The sequence below is a fragment of the Rattus norvegicus genome, chromosome 4 (assembly GCF_036323735.1).
Source record: "Rattus norvegicus strain BN/NHsdMcwi chromosome 4, GRCr8, whole genome shotgun sequence".
NCBI lineage: Eukaryota > Metazoa > Chordata > Mammalia > Rodentia > Muridae > Rattus > Rattus norvegicus.
In genome coordinates this window covers 166,637,406-166,657,178 of record NC_086022.1, presented here as the reverse complement: position 1 = coordinate 166,657,178, position 19,773 = coordinate 166,637,406, and the positions used below count along the sequence as shown (strand labels likewise).

The following is a 19,773-nucleotide window of genomic DNA, read 5'->3' as shown; positions in this document are numbered from 1 at the left end:
CTTAGCCATTCTCACTGGTGTGAGGTGAAATCTCAGGGTTGTTTTGATTTGCATTTCCCTTATGACTAAAGATGTTGAACATTTCTTTTTTTTTTTTTTTTTTTTTTTTTCCGGAGCTGGGGACCAAACCCAGGGCCTTGCCCTTCCTAGGCAAGCGCTCTACCGCTGAGCTAAATCCCCAACCCCGGACATTTCTTTAGGTGTTTCTCAGCCATTCGGCATTCCTCAGCTGTGAATTCTTTGTTTAGCTCTGAACCCCAATTTTTAATAGGGTTATTTGTTTCCCTGCGGTCTAACTTCTTGAGTTCTTTGTATATTTTGGATATAAGGCCTCTATCTGTTGTAGGATTGGTAAAGATCTTTCCCAATCTGTTGGTTGCCGTTTTGTCCTAACCACAGTGTCCTTTGCCTTACAGAAGCTTTGCAGTTTTATGAGATCCCATTTGTCGATTCTTGATCTTAGAGCATAAGCCATTGGTGTTTTGTTCAGGAAATTTTTTCCAGTGCCCATGTGTTCCAGATGCTTCCCTAGTTTTTCTTCTATTAGTTTGAGTGTGTCTGGTTTGATGTGGAGGTCCTTGATCCACTGGGACTTAAGCTTTGTACAGGGTGATAAGGATGGATCAATCTGCCTTCTTCTACATGTTGCCCTCCAGTTGAACCAGCACCATTTGCTGAAAATGCTATCTTTTTTCCATTGGATGGTTTTGGCTCCTTTGTCAAAAATCAAGTGCCCATAGGTGTGTGGGTTCATTTCTGGGTCTTCAATTCTATTCCATTGGTCTATCTGTCTGTCTCTGTACCAATACCATGCAGTTTTTATCACTATTGCTCTGTAATACTGCTTGAGTTCAGGGATAGTGATTCCCCCTGAAGTCCTTTTATTGTTGAGGATAGCTTTAGCTATCCTGGGTTTTTTGTTATTCCAGATGAATTTGCAAATTGTTCTGTCTAACTCTTTGAAGAATTGGATTGGTATTTTGATGGGGATTGCATTGAATCTGTAGATCGCTTTTGGTAAAATGGCCATTTTTACTATACTAATCCTGCCAATCCATGAGCATGTGTGATCCTTCCATCTTCTGAGGTCTTCTTCAATTTCTTTCCTCAGTGTCTTGAAGTTCTTATTGTACAGATCTTTTACTTGCTTGGTTAAAGTCACACCGAGGTCCTTTATATTATTTGGGTCTATTATGAAGGGTGTTGTTTCCCTAATTTCTTTCTCGGCTTGATTCTCTTTTGTATAGAGGAAGGCAACTGATTTATTTGAGTTAATTTTATACCCAGCCACTTTGCTGAAGTTGTTTATCAGCTTTAGTAGTTCTCTGGTGGAACTTTTGGGATCACTTAAATATACTATCATGTCATCTGCAAATAGTGATATTTTGACCTCTTCTTTTCCGATCTGTATGCCCTTGATCTCCTTTTGTTGTCTGATTGCTCTGGCTAGAACTTCAAGAAGTATATTGAATACGTAGGGAGAGAGTGGGCAGCCTTGTCTAGTCCCTGATTTTAGTGGGATTGCTTCAAGTTTCTCTCCATTTAGTTTAATGTTAGCAACTGGTTTGCTGTATATGGCTTTTACTATGTTTAGGTATGGGCCTTGAATTCCTATTCTTTCCAGGACTTTTATCATGAAGGGGCGTTGAATTTTGTCAAATGCTTTCTCAACATCTAATGAAATGATCATGTGGTTCTGTTCTTTCAGTTTGTTTATATAATGGATCACGTTGATGGTTTTCCGTATATTAAACCATCCCTGCATGCCTGGGATGAAGCCTACTTGATCATGGTGGATGATTGTTTTGATGTGCTCTTGAATTCGGTTTGCCAGAATTTTATTGAGTATTTTTCCGTCGATATTCATAAGGGAAATTGGTCTGAAGTTCTCTTTCTTTGTTGTGTCTTTGTGTGGTTTAGTTATAAGAGTAATTGTGGCTTCGTAGAAGGAATTCGGTAGTGCTCCATCTGTTTCAATTTTGTGGAATAGTTTGGATAATATTGGTATGAGTTCTTCTATGGAGGTTTGATAGAATTGTGCACTAAACCCGTCTGGACCTGGGCGCTTTTTGGTTGGGAGACCTTTAATGTCTGCTTCTATTTCCTTAGGAGTTATGGGGTTGTTTAATTGGTTTATCTGTTCCTGATTTAACTTCGATACCTGGTATCTGTCTGGGAAATTGTCCATTTCCTGAAGATTTTCAAGTTTTGTTGAATATAGGTTTTTATAGTAAGATCTGATGATTTTTTGAATTTCCTCTGAATGTGTAGTTATGTCTCTCTTTTCATTTCTGATTTTGTTAATTTGGATGCACTCTCTGTGTCCTCTCGTTAGTCTGGCTAAGGGTTTATCTATCTTGTTGATTTTCTCAAAGAACCAATTTTTGGTTCTGTTGATTCTTTCTATGGTCCTTTTTGTTTCTACTTGGTTGATTTCAGCTCTGAGTTTGATTATTTCCTTCCTTCTACTCCTCCTGGGTGTATTTGCTTCTTTTTTCTAGAACTTTTAGGTGTGCCGTCAAGCTGCTGACATATGCTCTTTCCTGTTTCTTTCTGCAGGCACTCAGCGCTATGAGTTTTCCTCTTAGCACAGCTTTCATTGTGTCCCATAAGTTTGGGTATGTTGTACCTTCATTTTCATTAAATTCTAAAAAGTTTTTCATTTATTTCTTTATTTCTTGCTTGACCAGGTTATCATTGAGTAGAGCATTGTTCAATTTCCACGTATATGTGGGCATTCTTCCCTTATTGTTATTGAAGACCAGTTTTAGGCCGTGGTGGTCCGATAGCACGCATGGGATTATTTCTATCTTTCTGTACCTGTTGAGGCCCGGTTTTTGACCAATTATATGGTCAATTTTGGAGAAAGTACCATGAGGAGCTGAGAAGAAGGTATATCCTTTTGCTTTAGGATAGAATGTTCTATAAATATCTGTTAAGTCCATTTGGCTCATGACTTGTCTTAGTCTGTCGATATCACTGTTTAATTTCTGTTTCCATGATCTGTCCATTGATGAGAGTGGGTCGTTGAAATCTCCCACTATTATTGTGTGAGGTGCAATGTGTGTTTTGAGCTTTAGTAAGGTTTCTTTTACTTATGTAGGTGCCCTTGTATTTGGGGCATAGATATTTAGGATTGAGAGTTCATCCTGGTGGATTTTTCCTTTGATGAATATGAAGTGTCCTTCCTTATATTTTTTGATGACTTTTAGTTGGAAATTGATTTTATTTGATATTAGAATGGCTACTCCAGCTTGCTTCTTCTGACCATTTGCTTGGAAAGTTGTTTTCCAGCCTTTCACTCTGAGGTGGTGTCTGTCTTTGTCTCTGAGGTGTGTTTCCTGTAGGCAGCAGAATGCAGGGTCCTCGTTGCTTATCCAGTTTGTTAATCTATATCTTTTTATTGGGGAGTTGAGGCCATTGATATTGAGAGATATTAAGGAATAGTGATTATTACTTCCCGTTATATTCATCTTTGGATGTGAGGTTATGTTTGTGTGCTTTCATTCTCTTTGTTTTGTTGCCAAGACGATTAGTTTCTTGCTTCTTCTAGGGTATAGCTTGCCTCCTTATGTTGGGCTTTACCATTTATTATCCTTTGTAGTGCTGGATTTGTAGAAAGATATTGTGTAAATTTGGTTTTGTCATGGAATATCTTGGTTTCTCCATCAATGTTAATTGAGAGTTTTGCTGGATACACTTACCTGGGCTGGCATTTGTGTTCTCTTAGGGTCTGTATGACATCAGTCCAGGATCTTCTGGCCTTCATAGTTTCTGGCGAGAAGTCTGGTGTGATTCTGATAGGTCTGCCTTTATATGTTACTTGACCTTTTTCCCTTACTGCTTTTAATATTCTTTCTTTATTTTGTGCGTTCGGTGTTTTGACAATTATGTGACGGGAGGTGTTTCTTTTCTGGTCCAATCTATTTGGAGTTTTGTAGGCTTCTTGTATGCCTATGGGTATCTCTTTTTTTAGGTTAGGGAAGTTTTCTTGTATGATTTTGTTGAAGATATTTACTGGTCCTTTGAGCTGGGAGTCTTCACTGTCTTCTATACCTATTATCCTTAGGTGTGATCTTCTCATTGAGTCCTGGATTTCCTGTATGTTTTGGACCAGTAGCTTTTTCTGCTTTACATTATCTTTGACAGTTGAGTCAATGATTTCTATGGAATCTTCCGCTCCTGAGATTCTCTCTTCCATCTCTTGTATTCTGTTGGTGAAGCTCGTATCTACAGCTCCTTGTCTCTTCTTTTGGTTTTCTATATCCAGGGTTGTTTCCATGTGTTCTTTCTTGATTGCTTATATTTCCATTTTTAATTCCTTCAACTGTTTGATTGTGTTTTCCTGGAATTCTTTCAGGGATTTTTGTGTCTCCTCTCTATGGGCTTCTACTTGTTTATTTATGTTTTCCTGGAATTCTCTCAGGCATTTTTGCGATTCCTCTCTGTCGGCTTCTACTTGTTCTCTAAGGGAGTTCTTCACGTCTTTCTTGAAGTCCTCCAGCATCATGATCAAAAATGATTTTGAAACAAGATCTTGCTTTTCTGGTGTGTTTGGATATTCCATGTTTGTTTTGATGGGAGAATTGGGTTCCGATAGTGCCATGTAGTCTTGGTTTCTGTTGCTTGGGTTCCTGTGCTTGCCTCTCGCCATCAGATTATCTCTAGTGTTACTTTGTTCTGCTATTTCTGACAGTGGCTAGACTGTCCTATAAGCCTGTGTGTCAGGAGTGCTGTACACCTGTTTTCCTCTCTTTCAGTCAGTTATGGGGACAGAGTGTTCTGCTTTCGGGCGTGTAGTTTTTCCTCTCTACAGGTCTTTAGCTGTTCCTGTGGGCCTGTGTCTTGAGTTCACCAGGCAGCTTTCTTGCAGCAGAAAATTTGGTCTTACCTGTGGTCCCGAGGCTCAAGTTTGCTCGTGGGGTGCTGCCCACGGGCTCTCTGCAGCGGCAGCAACCAGGAAGACCTGTGCCGCCCCTTCCAGGAGCTTCAGTGTACCAGGGTTCCAGATGGTCTTTGGCTTTTTCCTCTGGCAGCCGAGATGTGTGTGCAGGGAGCAGTCTCTTCTGGTTTCCCAGGCTTGTCTGTCTCTCTGAAGGTTTAGCTCTCCCTCCCACGGGATTTGGGTGCAGAGAACTGTTTATCTGGTCTGTTTCCTTCAGTTTCCGGCGGTGTCTCAGGCAGGGGTCCTTCCCCTCCTGGGCCCTCCCCCACGGGAGGCCAGAGGCCTTATACAGTTTCCTCTTGGGCCAGGGATGTGGGCAGGGGTGAGCAGTGTTGGTGGTCTCTTCTGCTCTGTAGCCTCAGGAGTGCCCACCTGACCAGGCGGTTGGGTCTCTCTCTCACGGGGTCTGGGAGCAGAGAGCTGCCGACAACCTTATCTTATTGAAGTCTCTTTGGAGACCTTAAGTAAGGCTGTTTTGAGAAGGAAGTGAAGTGGGAACTTCTTGTAACAAAGGTGAGAGATGATCATGAGATTGCCCTTAGCTAAGATGGTGCTAAAACAATAGCATACAACAAAGACGGTGTAGAGTCAGGTGACTGCCCCCAACCAAGATGACAATGAAGCTATAGCTCAACCTGAAGGCAATTCATATGTTTGTTATATCTTGGAATGACAGAAATGGCTATGTATCAGCTGATAAAAACATGTAAAGAGACAAACATAAAGATGAATCTAAAGTACACAGTGTAGCTTAGCTTAGTGTGAGCAGGGTGCTGGAGTGTGTGTGTGTGAAGCTGCCAGCAACTCTGTTCTAGCCCAGCACTACATGCAACCCATGAGGTCTGGTCAGGCAGGGAGGGAGAGAGCAAGTTGGAAAACCAAGAGCTGAGGCTTGTGGTGTGGTGATCACTATTGGGTCAAGGGGCCATGGAACTGGGAGTGGAGAGCAGAGAAAGAAAGTGGCTAGAGAATGAAGGGGAGGGGAAAAGCCTACATGGAAGTCATTCCATTTTTCAGACCACTAGCAAGAGTTGTAAAAGTATTCATTTTTAAGCACCATTAAGCAGTCATGTAGAGTTATTGTTTAGTGCATATTGGGGCCAAATTTCACCTGTGAATTTGGAAGACTTTAAGAGTAGGACGCATCCCTGTAGTGAGTTTGGGTGTGGCAGTGGAAACATATTCTAGGTGAGAGTAGAAGTTATCAATTACTCCTACCAGCATCCTGAGGATAAATTAATAACTGGAAAATGGTGGCAGCCATGCCAAGCCATCAGGTTGTCACAACATGAGTTGGGGCTGTACTCTGGGTCAGATCTCTGAGTGGTAACAAGGAGAACATTTCACCTAGGCCTAGAATTTTGCAGCATTGATAAAGGAACTATGTCAGAGGAGAGAGGAAAATCTAACTTAAAGGAAAATGTTCCAGAATGAAGGGTCAGTGAGAAGACCAGTCATGGCTGTGAATGTCTCTGCCCAGAAGGCCACCACAAGGTGGCTGGGAGCTCAACAGCCCTCCCTTAGGACCAGGGGATGTTTACTCTGACCAGTTGGGAGAGAGCAAGCTTACCGGGGATGTTTACCCTCACCATTGGTGGGGAGGAAACTTAACAATTCGCTGGTGTTTGGATGGATAGTGAGGGATATGATGGCTGGAAAGTCCATGTGGCAGCCGGAAATATGAAACTTTGAGTTTCTAAATTTGAGTCTCATGACACCAATGTTGTGATATATATAAATATATCCCAACACACACAATATATATAGTAATTGAATGGCTCATTTACACCAGTCTTCCAAATATATTGTGTGTGTTAGAGGATAAGTTTTGTAGAGGTAGAGATGCTGAGGTAGAAGGTAGGCCTCAGCCAGCCCATACTGAGGCATCCCTTTTCTCTGAGGTACCAGCCATATGACAAATATTATATAGAATAGAGTTTATTTATGGGATGGGAAGGGGAGTTGAGAAGGGAATAAAGACAGAGAAAGACACAGACACACAGACACACAGACACAGACACAGACACACAGACACACACACACACACACACACACACACAGAGAGAGAGAGAGAGAGAGAGAGAGAGAGAGAGAGAGAGAGACCAAACAGCCCCTTCTATATCAAGCCAGGCCTACCTGGAGAAAGCCAGGGAACTGTTGAATGGAGCTTAGAAGGAGTGCCAACAGTCAGGGCATATGCGTGGGTTATCCACTATAGCCAAAGTAACTCAGGAGGGGCCACATTATTGAAGACAGTGACTTTCTCTTTTTCTGAAGCCACAGAGAGACAGAGAGGACTGGTATAAATGAGCCCTTCAACAACTATTTATGGGCTTAGTCTTGTGTAGACAAAAAGCAAACAACCAAAGATCCTGTAACTTGGTGGGTGCTACCCCCATGCATCCTGGTAAGTATGTCATGGTATCCTCCCCATTGTCTCTCTTTGTGTAATATTTTTAAAGGATATTTGTGTTCATATTTGTACCATATTGTCCTGTAGCTTTCTCTCTCTCCCTTTTACACATTTAATTTGTTTTATTTTTTTTGTGCAAATTCTCACATTGTTACTTTCACTTGCCCTGAAATTCACTATGTAGCCTGCACTGTCCATGAACTCTGGTCAGATTTTCTATTCAAGCCTCTGAGGTGTTATAATTATGGATGTAATTGGCTTGTTATTCATTGTGAAAGCCAGATTAAGCTCTATCTTGGAGAAATATGGCTGTGCCTCCCTCTTGAGTGCTTGGATTAAAGGCATTTGCTACCAGACCTGCCGCTTTTCTGTTTATGATATGGAGAATTCACTCGTCTTAAATGGTTATTTGGGATCTTTAGAATTCATTCATTCATTTTTAAAAGTTTAGTTTTTGGCATAATTTTTATTTTATTTTCTTAAATATTTGACCATCAAGAGATGATCTGGGCCTAAAGACAACTTTGGTGGCAGGTATGCAGTTGATTAGGAATAACGTTTTTGTAATCAACCTAATTTGATTTAGATATTCTATACCTGTTATTTCAGTGACTTTTGCCTTTTAATATATTTGTGCCTCATGTTAAATTGTTAAATTTCTAATATTTTTTAATTGTATTAGTATTTAAGTTGTTCTAACAAAGAACACAAAAAGGTTGGCTTAAAACAACCAATATTTATTCTCATTCTATGGAGCTCAAACTTTTGTGTGTTTGTTTATTGGTTTGTTTACTACTTGTTTGTTTGGTTTTACTTTTGTGAGGTTAGTATTTCATAGACAAGACTGGTTTCAAACTCACTCTACAGAGGAGGATGTGTTTGAGTTGTTGATCCTCCTTCCATAACTTCCTCCATGCTGAGATTAGAGGTGTACAAACAAGTTTTACCCTGGAAGTGTGTACCTGTTCCCTCAGATATGGGCATAACCATTGCTATCATCTGAACTGGAGAAGCTGTGATCACCTCCGGAAGACATCTTACCATTAATGTTCATTGTGGAGACAGAATAGGGAGTTCAAGATCACTCACAGGACTCAACTATTACCTGTGTATGAGTTACCTGTGGTACAGATTTCCTGAACTGCTCATGCAAATAAAATTAAATTTAAATTTATCCCCATTGGTTTGTTTATTTTGCTTTTGGAGACAGGGTCTTACTCTGTGGTACTGATTGACTTGGTACTTGCTTTGCAGAGAAGTGTGAGTGCCCAGGCACTTTCAAGTCCAGATGACAATAATCCAGTTTCAACTGGATTTGGGTTTTGGTTAGGTCTGATTTTTCTTAGGTCATAGATCTCCCTTTCTTCAGTAAGAAATTGTATAATGTTGTGGTAAAAAAAGAAAAAAGAATGGGTACCATGGCCTTTTCTCTCTCACTAGTTCCTGCTCTGCTCTGATGGGCCATTGGAATTAGTGCTAATTTATCTCAGTGGCTCCCCAAGCACTCACTGACCCAGGCAGTCAGTCCAGGAACCGTTCCAGCATGGCACCCTGCCAAATGGCCCTGTCCTGACTCACAGCTCCCTTGGCTGGTCACTGCCACTCCAGTTTCATGCAGAGACCACCTATATAGAGACTGCCTATCTCAGAGCTTTCCTTTGATATTGTGGATTTAAGTCACCCAGTGAAAGAACACACCACACAATAAACTTTGATCCAATTGATAAGCTATAATTTGCCCATTTAGACAGTAAAACATTCTGTATACACCGATCCCTTAAAAATAGTCATAACGGTCTGTATCTATGCGCAGAGAAGTATCTTAACATCTACAGCCATGTTCTCAACGCTCCTTCCTCCTTGATCCCCACATCTCCCTCCCCTTTGTAAAATTGCTTTTTATTGGATATTTTTAAATTTACATTTCAAATGTTATCTCCTTTCCTGGTTTCCTGTCCATAAACCCCCTAACCCATCCCATTCCCCCTTCTTCTATAAGTGTGTCCCCCCACCTAACCATCCACCCCTGCCTGCCTCCCCTCCCTAATATTCCCCTACTGTGTGTGTGTGTGGGGTGTCCAGCTTTGGCAGAACCAAGGGCTTCTCTTCCCATTGGTGCTCAACAGGGCCATCCTCTGCTACACATGCAGCTAGAGCCATTTCTCCCTCCCTTCTAAAACCTCTGTTCCTGCCTCCCTTCCTTCTCATCCAAGGACAGGCCTTGTTTTATCTTGTCTGCCTTCACCTGCATAACGGAATAAACCTCCAGTATAATTTAGTTTTTTTTTAAATATAGGAGGCACAGTTAAGTACTTTGAATTTTTAAAAAGCTCTTAGACTTTAAGCCATTGGAAAAAATTTTAAAGAACATGAAAATTTAAAAAACACAATGTATTTTCTATGACACCAACCTGAAATCTTGGGAAAAAGAAGAGAAACACAGCCAACTGTGGATGGTACCATACCTAGATAGCAGTTTGTGGACCGTATAAGGAAAATATCTAATCCTGATCCAAAGAACAAGCTAAAAAGAGAGTTCCTCAGTGGTTCCTGCTATGAGCCTTCACTTAAGTTCTTGCTCCATATTCCTCCAACATTGGGTAGTAACATGTAAAATGAAATAAGTCACTCCCTACTAAATTTGCTTGACTCAGTGTTTTATCACAGTATCAGAAAGCCAGATAGGAAACTATAGACACACTTTTTTTTGGCTTCTAATGAAAACGAGTACCGGTCTACATAGACATCATGTTTTCCCTTACTATCAGTAAACTTTCCCAGATTTGGTGGCCATGTGTCTTTGGCAAGAGAGTTCATCTGTCCCTGGAAGGTTCCAAGTATGCCATCTGTGGGTCTCAGCTGTCATCAGTGGGTTTCAGTGTCTGTTTGTCTTGGCAGTCTTCAGATAGATGATGTTTCTGGACAAAGGCAGCTTCATTGTCCCAGGCAGGTCAAAGGAGATGGTTAGTCTGTCTTGTCTGGCGTGCGGAAGCAGTGTGTCATTCTTCCTTTTGTAGAGGTAAACTTGTAGAGTAGTCTTAACAGAGGAGCAGAACCCCAGCAGGGGGATTTCTGGACTGGGTGGATTGTGTGTGTTAATCCTGTGATAGTTTGGGAGCTCACAATGGTCTCTTGTTATGGTCCTAGAAAAAGTGAGGATGCTTGAGGAATTTAGTCCTAGAAGGTATCTTTTAAGTTACTTGTATGGTACTAAGAAAAGCTGAGGGAAATTTGAGGATTTATCTGCTTTGGACTGCTAAAGAAGAAAATACCATGTTAATTATGTATCTGGGATAGGCAGTAACAACTTTTCTGTAAAAGGAAACTGGTTCTTAATTTAGGATTAAATAATAGTTACCAGCATAGTTGGTTTGATCTGTGAGAATAGATTAAGCAAGATTTTGAAGCTTAAAAGAAAATTTAAATAAATTAAAAAAATTAAGAGAATTTTAGGTTAGAAGGCATGAATGCTAGGGAGAAAAATAAGCATTTAGATAAAGAAGCATGAAAAATTTTGGGTTAAGGATTTCTCAGCAGAAAGATCTTATCTATTGTCTTTGTGTGGAGGTTCTTTTTGTCTAGGTGTAGGGGAAGGGAGTCTGCTCTGCAATGCCTTGGCGGTGTGCTATAGTAGGCAGGTGTCCCCTCCCCATATACCCTAAAAAGTAGAGAGAAAAGAGAGAAAGCCTAGAGATTTGGCGGGTGTATAGGCAGGGCTGGAAGGAGTGGGCAGCTCCTGGAGCTGTTTTCTGTCTACCTGTCTAGCTACAGCTATAGCAGTGCAGGCTGTTTCTGGGTCCGCAGGCTGGGCTTGGGCTGGCGGGCAGAGGAAGTAAGGCATGCTGCTCTCCAGAATGCAACTCTGTTAGCTGTGTAGCAGCCCTCAACGTGAGGTTGGTGGAGGGGTGAAAAGCAGAGAGCACAGCAGGGCAAGTTAAAGGGGCAGGAGTAGAGGGCAAAGGATTAAAGTGGTGAGAACAGGCGGAGTGGGGGGGTTGGGAGAGAAATGGGAGAAGAGAGTCAGAGAGAGAAAGAGTTGGGGAGAGAGGGAGGGAGGGAGTGCAAAACCTGGGTCTTTCAAAGAAATGTCTTTGATTATTCTGGAGTTCCAATGTAGGTCTGAGTGGGCTACCAGCTGGGGAATGCTTCAGCTGGGTGTACCCCAAGTTGTAGGAGCCAGTTGTGCGTTCATGTTCTACCCCACCTATTGGCAAGGCCACTGGGGAGAGGAAACATAGGGAGCTTGATTGCACTTATCCCAGGTTTCTGCTGCCAGATGCTAGGGCTTTGGGCAAGTGCCCAGACACCACTCCTGAGGTAGAAAAACATGGTCTGAGATGTGCGTAGCCTAAGCTGTCATTTTCTGACGCCTAGACAGCAAGTTCTCACTCGAGAACCTCACAGAGAAGTCAGGAATGAAGTGTCAGTGGGTGGAGGGATTGGGGTGGGACATGGGCCCACAATGAGGCCTGGAACTTTGGAGGCCAGTAGACTGAGGACGAACAGTGTCTAGCCCGGGAGGTCTGTGTTGGGAACTCTGGCTTAGCCCTTGTGAAGGTAACATGGTTGTCTTGGGGTGCAGATGGGCCTTCTCCAGGAGACTTAAGCTGCAGCTCTGTAGGCAATGGTCTTCTGCGCGCTCCCCTATAGCAGTTTAGATGGAAGAGACAGTCCTTGGTTCCAAATTGTTTACTGGTTATTCATTGTAGAAAATGGATATATACCCACTTCTCAGAGCAGACCAGAGATTAAATACCTTTTGCAGGGAGGGATGTATGGGAAGGGGGGTTTATTGGCTAAGCCATCAGAGACCCTAGGTTCCTAATTAGCCTGGAACTCCATTTTGGGCTATGTGACCAACATGAGGACATGTTATTCCAGGCCAAGAATCTAGCAGGGACCACGTAGGTGCTTACTATCTCAGGTGTGCATAGCCAAGTTTCCTGGATCTCAGACACATTCTACAAAGTTTCCTGACATGGTCCATTGTCCCACACTGTGGTAAACATAGAGGGACAGAGTATCTTTGTTCATTTGTCCTTTTTCAATTACAGAACTCTTTTATATGTGGACCTAGAAGAAACCATTGTATAAATGCTACTAACCTATAGTGAAACTGAGTGTATAATGCCATGGTGCCACTTTTAAATTTTTTTTTGTATTTTAAGCAAGAAACACCAAACACACCAATCCTGCAACAATGGTGAACATCGATAGTCATGATACCTAATATGTCTGTGCTGCAGAATTTTCAAACTGGTATAAGTATCACTTATTTATTCATTGATTTACTTATATTTTTAGCACTGCTTAATATTGATTTAGATTAGGTAGTGAGATGGCTGTTGGCTTTGTTCAGTGTAGCTTCAGGTCCTGTTATCTGTGAAATACTCTGGTTTCTTTTGCTCTTCAGATATGTGTGATCACTTTCAAGATTTTGTTGTATAAATTTTGTTAATGATTTCCCTCACATTATGCAAGAAAATGCTAATTAATTTCAGGTTTCTCTCTTGAATAAATGTTTGTCAGCTAATGATAGCCTTAATGCATGCAAAACATGAACACCACTATTTTGTTAGCTTAGCCATTAATCCAAAGGAAAAAAAAGAGGGACCATTGTTCTCCCATTTAGGTATACCCATAGTTACTGGCTGCTTTTCCAGACAACCAATCTGATCTTCCTATTGAACAAGAGAGTCCTTTCTGAGAATGTGTTCAGAAAATGGTTGTGCTACAGTTGTGTAGATCACAGAACCAAGGAACCAAATTTCACCCCCTCACATACACAAGAATTTACTACATCTTTCCATGTCAAAGTGTAACAACAGATGATTCACAAGAGAGTATTGAGAACCAAGTAGTTGCTTCCGCTTGAGGCTGGGATCTCAACATTTGATGTAATGAATAGTAGTTTGATTGTCTTTCACTGGGGAAGCTGACAATCCAGTGGTTGCTTAGTCCCCAAGACTGGTGCCTCTTGTGCCAAAAACCTTATGTATCCTTGAAAATAGCTGGGTTTTTAGTCAATGATTGCTGCAAAACATTAGTTCCAACATGAGCTGATTTTAATTTATGGCAGGTTGAAATGAAAATCTACCATAATAAGAGTCCTAAGAGTAAGAGTCCTAGAGATGTTAGTTCCGCATCGCATCACCTTTTCTAACTTCTTTGTAGTGTTAATTTGCTTCATCCTTGCTGTCTTCTAAGAAGTCCCATGTTAAAATCAAGATTGAAGAATAGTTATTAGATTATTTTTTATTCTAGTGTGCTTTTCTTATTCCTCTTTGAACTGGCTCCTATTGACTTAGAGCACCTATAGTGCCCATTAGAAAAGTATTGTGTAAGGCCCATTTAGCAAGAAAATGTGTGTGTGTGTGTGTGTGTGTGTGTGTGTGTGTGTGTGTATTTAGGTTGGCAAAGCAGTATTGTTCTTTATTCCTCTCTGAGGAGACTACACTTCAATACACAATCATCACACTCTTATTCTGTGTACTTATTCTGTCCCCCAACCTTTTTATTTTTACTTTTACTTATTTGTTTATTCATTTGTTAAATAATCATGGCAGGAAGAGAGTGGGAGGGACTTGAGAGGAAGAGAGGAGTTGGAAGGGTAAATGGGGGATCAGGATCTGATATAGGAGAAGACTGTCTGTGTACAGAGGGTCAGGAAATTGAACAGAATGTGTAGCAATGGGGGATGGGGGAACTGAGGGTAGCCTCTAGAAAGTTGAAGATTCCAGGAAAGCAAAAGGCTCCCGGCACCCATGGGGATGAGATTAGCTGAAATATTTAAAGAGGAGGAAGAACTTGTAGAGACCATACCCAGAGGTTAGGCAAGTCCCCCCTGTTGAGGAATGAGGCCACCTACCCATCTCAAAAATTTTAATGAAGAATTGCTTCTGTCTAAAGGAAATGCAGGGACAAAGAATGAACAGAGGACTGCCTACCCCCAATTCCCCATTCCCCATTGCTACACACCTCTGTTCAATTTCCTGACCCTCTGTACACTGCCAATCTCCTCCCACACCAGATCCTGATCCTTTTTTTTTTTACCTCTTCACCCTCTCTGTTATTAACAGAGCAGAGATTGAATGAAGGAAAGGCCATCCAGGGACTGCCCCACCTGGGGGTCCATCCCATATGCAGCCACTAAAACCAGACATAATTGCTGATGCCAAGAAGTTCTTGCTGGCAGAAGCCTGATATGACTGTCACCTGAGAGGCTATCCCAGAGTCTGACCAATATAGATGTGAATGTTTTCAGGCAACCATCAGACTAAGCACTTGGACCCCAGTTGAAAAGGTGGGGAAAGGATTGAAGAAGCTGAAGGGGTTTGCAATCCCATAGGAAGAACAATATCCACCAACCAGACTCTTCAGAGCTCCCAGGGACTAAACAACAAACCAAAAAAATACACATGGAGGGAGCCATGGCTCCAGCTGCATATATAACAGAGGATGACCTTATCTGGCATCAGTAGGAGGTGGGGTCCTTGGTCATGTGAGGGTTCAATGCCTCCAATAGGGAAATTCTAGGGAGGTGAGGATGGAATGGTTAGTGGAGCTCTCTCATAGAAACAGCTGGGAGGGCAGGATGGGATAGGGGATTTGAGAAGGGGAAATGAGGAAAGGCAAAACCAACTGAAATATAAATAAATAAAATAACCAATATAAAAAGAAAAAAAATATTGCTATTGTAGGGTGGTGGAACATCAAGAGGCCTTTATATATTATTGTGCTTCCTTAGTTTTTGAAATCACTTTTCTCATTCTTTATTTATATTGTTGATATATTAACTGGCTTTTTGTATCTTAGTCTGATGTAGATGGTATTCTTCTGTTGTGAAAATAGAACCCTTGCAAGTGTGATGCTTCAGTATTACTTAGAATCATAATTACTTAGAAGTAATAGAACAAAATAAACATGGGACATAGGGAGAGGGAGGTACAGAGGAGGGAGTGGGAGGAGAAGGGAAAAAGGGCAACAGGATCAGGTGTGGGAAGAGACAGGTGGAGTAGAGAACATCAGGAAATTGAATGGGGTGTAGCTGTCGGGGATGGGGAACTTGGGGTAGCCACTAGAAAGTCGTAGATGCTAGGAAAGCAAGAGGCTCCAGGACCCATGGGGATGACATTAATTGAAATAACCAACAAAGGGTGGAGAGAACCTGCAGAGACCACATCCAGATGATAGACAGGGCTCACTAGTTGAGATTTGGGGCCACCCACACATTTCAAAAATATTAACACAGAATTGTTCCTATCTACAGGAACCAGAGCCTGACCAATACAGATGTGGAGGCTGGAAACCAATCCTCTGACTGAGCACTAGGACTCCAGTGGAGGAGTTAGGGGAAGAACCGAAGGAACTGAAAGGGTTTGCAACCCTATAGGAAGAACACCAATATTAACCAACTGGACACCCCAGAGCTCCCAGTGACTAAGCCACCAACAAAAGAGTATATATGGAGGGACCCAGGGCTGCAGCTGCTTATGTAGTGAAAGGTGACCTTATCTGCCATCAATGGGAGGGGAGTCTCTTGGTCTTGTGAAGGTTAGATGCCCTGGCATAGGGGAATGCTAGGGCTGTGAGGTGAGGCTGGAGTGTATGGGTGTGTAGGGGAGTACCCTCATAGAAGCAGGTGGGATGGGGATTGAATACAGGTTTTGCAAATGGGAAACTGGGAAGGGGATAACATTTGAAGTATAAATAAATAAAATAGCTAACAATAAAAAGAGAAAATAAAATCTTTTCATTTGTAATAAACCTTTGCACGCAAGTGTTCTCACCAAGAACTGTAAACTGCAAAATAGACAATAGCATTTTGGGTATGGTGTATGTGGGAGTCTAGTGTCTCAAATAATGTCTTGCCCATTTTACCTCTGTGCACTTAAGGTATCAACAGAGAAGAGCAAGTCAGTGTGCTGAAAATGGTGTGTTTACCAGACTCTTCCATCGACTCTTACTGATTTGTCCATGTTTTCTTTTTACTCTCCAGTTTCTGTGTCTCTGTACATTGACGAGTTCAAGGAAGTATTTCCTCAGTGTACAGTTGTGGCTGGTTTTATAAATTAAAAAGTGTATTTTATATGTATGGATACTTTCCTGTATGTCTGTCTGCATACCAGATATGTTCCTGGTGCTCTTGGAGGCCAGAGAGGGAATCCATAACCCTGCAATTGGACTGACAGGTAGTTTTTAGACAACATGTAGGTGCTGAGACACAAAATCTTATTCTCTGGAAGAGCAGTCAGTGTTCTTACCAGCCTAGCCATCTCTGCAGTCCTCCATGGGAACATTTTGATCTGGACTATGAACAACAGCAGAGATTATCTGAATCCCTTACTATCAAACTCCCATGTTTCTACTTAAAAATAGGTGAGAGCCATTGTGCAGGGCTAAGGTGTAAGTGTCACCATAGATATCTTTGATTGTTTTAGCTGAATTCCTAGTATTATTGGTATTCAGAGGATAAAATACCTCATTAAAATAGGAAAAGTGAGCAACCAAAAGTTAAGGATATAGGCCTGAGCATGGTGATTCACACTGAGATCCCACACCTCACATACTGGAGACAGAAGGATCAGCAATCCTAGGTGCTTCTCAGGTTCATATTCAATTTGGTGTCACCCTGAACTATATCAAACCATGTGATAGAAACAAGAATTACAAGAAAGAGTGCTGTGAGGAGGGTGCAGACTTCATAGAGCATGCAGTGGACTTAGACAGCTTCTTAGACTTTCTCCTCTCTACCATGATACCCTAAGTGAACATGGATTAGAGAGGCAAACTTCTTAGTCATGGATTGACACCTGACTGTCTTGTCATTCTGCCTATAATGAATTTTCTCTCTGAGTGTCAAAGATTCCAGATATCCATCTGAAACCCACTTGGGGCCCATATTCTCACTACTACAGAGTTTCCAAAGTGTCTTTCTCATTCCTTTACTCTCTGCTTGATGCCTCATATAGGCTAAGTGAGGCGGACTGATGATTCAGGGTGTTAGAACTACAGTTATCACAAATGAGAGGACACATTGGTTGTCTTGAGCACAGGACATCTCAAAATACAACTCCTTTTGTCTTTCGTTAAGAGCTCTGAAGTTCATTTTTCTGAAAGTTTCACCTTGGATGAGAAGGACAAAGAGGTGGGGATGCCTGCCAAACCTCTTGGCTCCTCCCAGTGAAATGATTCAGAACTTGTTTATCTACAGGGTGTCAGCCACTCCTGATAACCTCATCAAATTTGGCAAGAAGAGCAGTTTGCAGCTGAGAAATTATAGTCACTGATGAATACTCAGTATGGAAACAAATGGTTTGAGGGTGTGACCACTGAAGCACACAGCTTCCAGGTTGCTGTGTCACCTACAGTGAGTGGGCACATGTTGTGATTACCAATGGCCCTTTGAGCAAGGCAACCAGGTGGGCTAAGATACACTTAAACATAGATTCATGTTCATGTGTGTGGGGTTTTTTTTTGTTTGCTTTTTTTGCTTGTTTTTTTGCACAAAGGTGAAATTTGGAAATACATTTCATAAAAATGAAAAACATTTTCCAGTTTTTTACCTTTCCCTTTTATTAGCTCTTTTTAATGAACTCTGTACTTCCTGTATTGTATTACATTTTGACCAAAGAACCAAAGTGTGAGTGTCAATCAATTTCACCAGAAAGGACTATATTTTATATTGTAACTGTCTTTATTACAAGTTTTGTAATAAACATATTATAGAACTTACAGCTGCTGTTTATTCAGTGTTCCTGTTATTGATATGATTCTGCCTTTTTCCCAAAGCCAAAATATCTCAATGTTGGAATCATCATCTGTTCACTTTGTAGCCCTACTTTGTCAATTGCACAGTGTCACCATTCCTGCTGTTCATTGTGCTGTAACAGAGAGGAAGGAAATATATTTATAATATATGCTTACATATATTATATAATACATATATAATATATGTGAGAGAAGACACACAACATGCAAGTATATGGACATGCATTTTTGCATCTGCCCTGTTTCCATCTTGAGGATGACAACCTTCCTTCAGAGATAAGGATCAACATAAGAAAAATGTCTCAAGAGGGATATTAACAATTCAATGGATGGTTTGATGTCCAACTCCAGATCCATGATCATCAATGGTGTTTTTTAGAGGAACACTTTGTTACTGAGAATTTCTCAGGTGCTATTTCACTTACTTTCTCTACCATGTTCTTTAAAACCACCTGTCATCCAGGTGTCTTTAGTTTATTTTTTCTTTTATAATCTATTGACAAAATGACTTAGGAAATAAAGGGTTTGGTTTTGCTCCTAGTTCAAGGTTATAGGCTTTCAACATAGGGAAGTCACTATGGCTGGAACTTGAGGTAACTGCTCTTCCTTTATCAGTTGCAAGGGGCATGGTGTGATTAGTGAGAACTTGTTCTGAGTTTGCACTTTCAGTCTATATAGCCCGAGATCCCAGTACAGTTAAATGGTGCCAGCTACAAGGAGTGGATTTCCCCTACACAGTTGGCCTAGAAATTATAATCCCTCACAGCCCTGACCACATGCTTGCCTCTACTTGTCTCAGTCAAGCCCATAACACTATCCATCACTCACCATCTGTCATGGCCTGATAGGGAACCTAGTTCACTGTGTATGCCCATTTATTATAGTTGCTGTAACAGAGCAATAGGCTGAATAATTTATCATCAAATGAGGCTTATTTTTGGCTCACACTTCTTGCAGATAAATATCTCAAGCTAGGCATCATCATTTTGGGTATGTCTTTATTTTTGCCAACTCATGACACAAAGTGAAGAGGGATAGTGTACATAGGCATGTATAGAAGAATGAGGGGAATGAACAGACTTAACTTATGACACCTGCTATTAGAGGGGAGGGTTGTTTTAAAGACTTGATAGTTCTAGGTGGCCTGGAACTCAGTAAGTAGTGGACCATCTTTCCTTACATTTCTGAATATGCTCCTGCCCATGCTAGATGGGAATGCCAGAGTATGGTGCACAGAACTGAAGAGTATGAGGTAGGAGGACAGTGAGTGTGAGTACAGCCTAGGTTTCATAGTTAGTTTCAGGCTCGTACTCCTTATAAAACATGACTCTGACTGAAATATCACTAAAAAGACAAACCAACCTACTAATCAAACAACCAACTAATCAACAAAACCCTCAGAGAATCAGCATGTACTTTATCTAACAGCTCTGTGGTCCATGCACAAGGTCTTGAATTTCATTGCCTACCCTTACTGAAATGACTTCAGTGAGTCCACCTAAGATGGAATGACGTCACTTTTCATTGTAAACATTATATTTATTACAAAGTATCTCCAAACACACCATGAAAACCACAGTAGAAGTGTGATAGCATTAAAGCCATTACTAATATACATTGAATTTCGATAGGCACATTTCAAAAA

General features: G+C 41.2%; 1 protein-coding gene across 7 annotated transcripts in view; it reads left to right on the top strand.

Annotated features, from left to right (window-relative positions):
* Klra2 (killer cell lectin-like receptor, subfamily A, member 2) overlaps positions 1-19,773 on the top strand; it is a 112,572-nt gene that overhangs the window by 60,116 nt on the left and 32,683 nt on the right. For 3 of the 7 annotated variants that reach the window (XM_039108018.2, XM_039108017.2, XM_039108014.2), the window contains one exon: positions 15,628-16,124. The exons of 2 other annotated variants lie outside the window; for them this stretch is intronic. In XM_039108018.2, the coding sequence (XP_038963946.1) occupies positions 15,628-15,682 (55 nt within the window). In that variant the 3' untranslated portion in view covers positions 15,683-16,124. Of the gene's footprint in view, positions 1-15,627; positions 16,125-17,571; positions 18,093-19,773 lie in introns of those variants that run through there. 2 more of the 7 variants (XR_010065684.1, XM_063286440.1) reach the window with 2 other exon arrangements.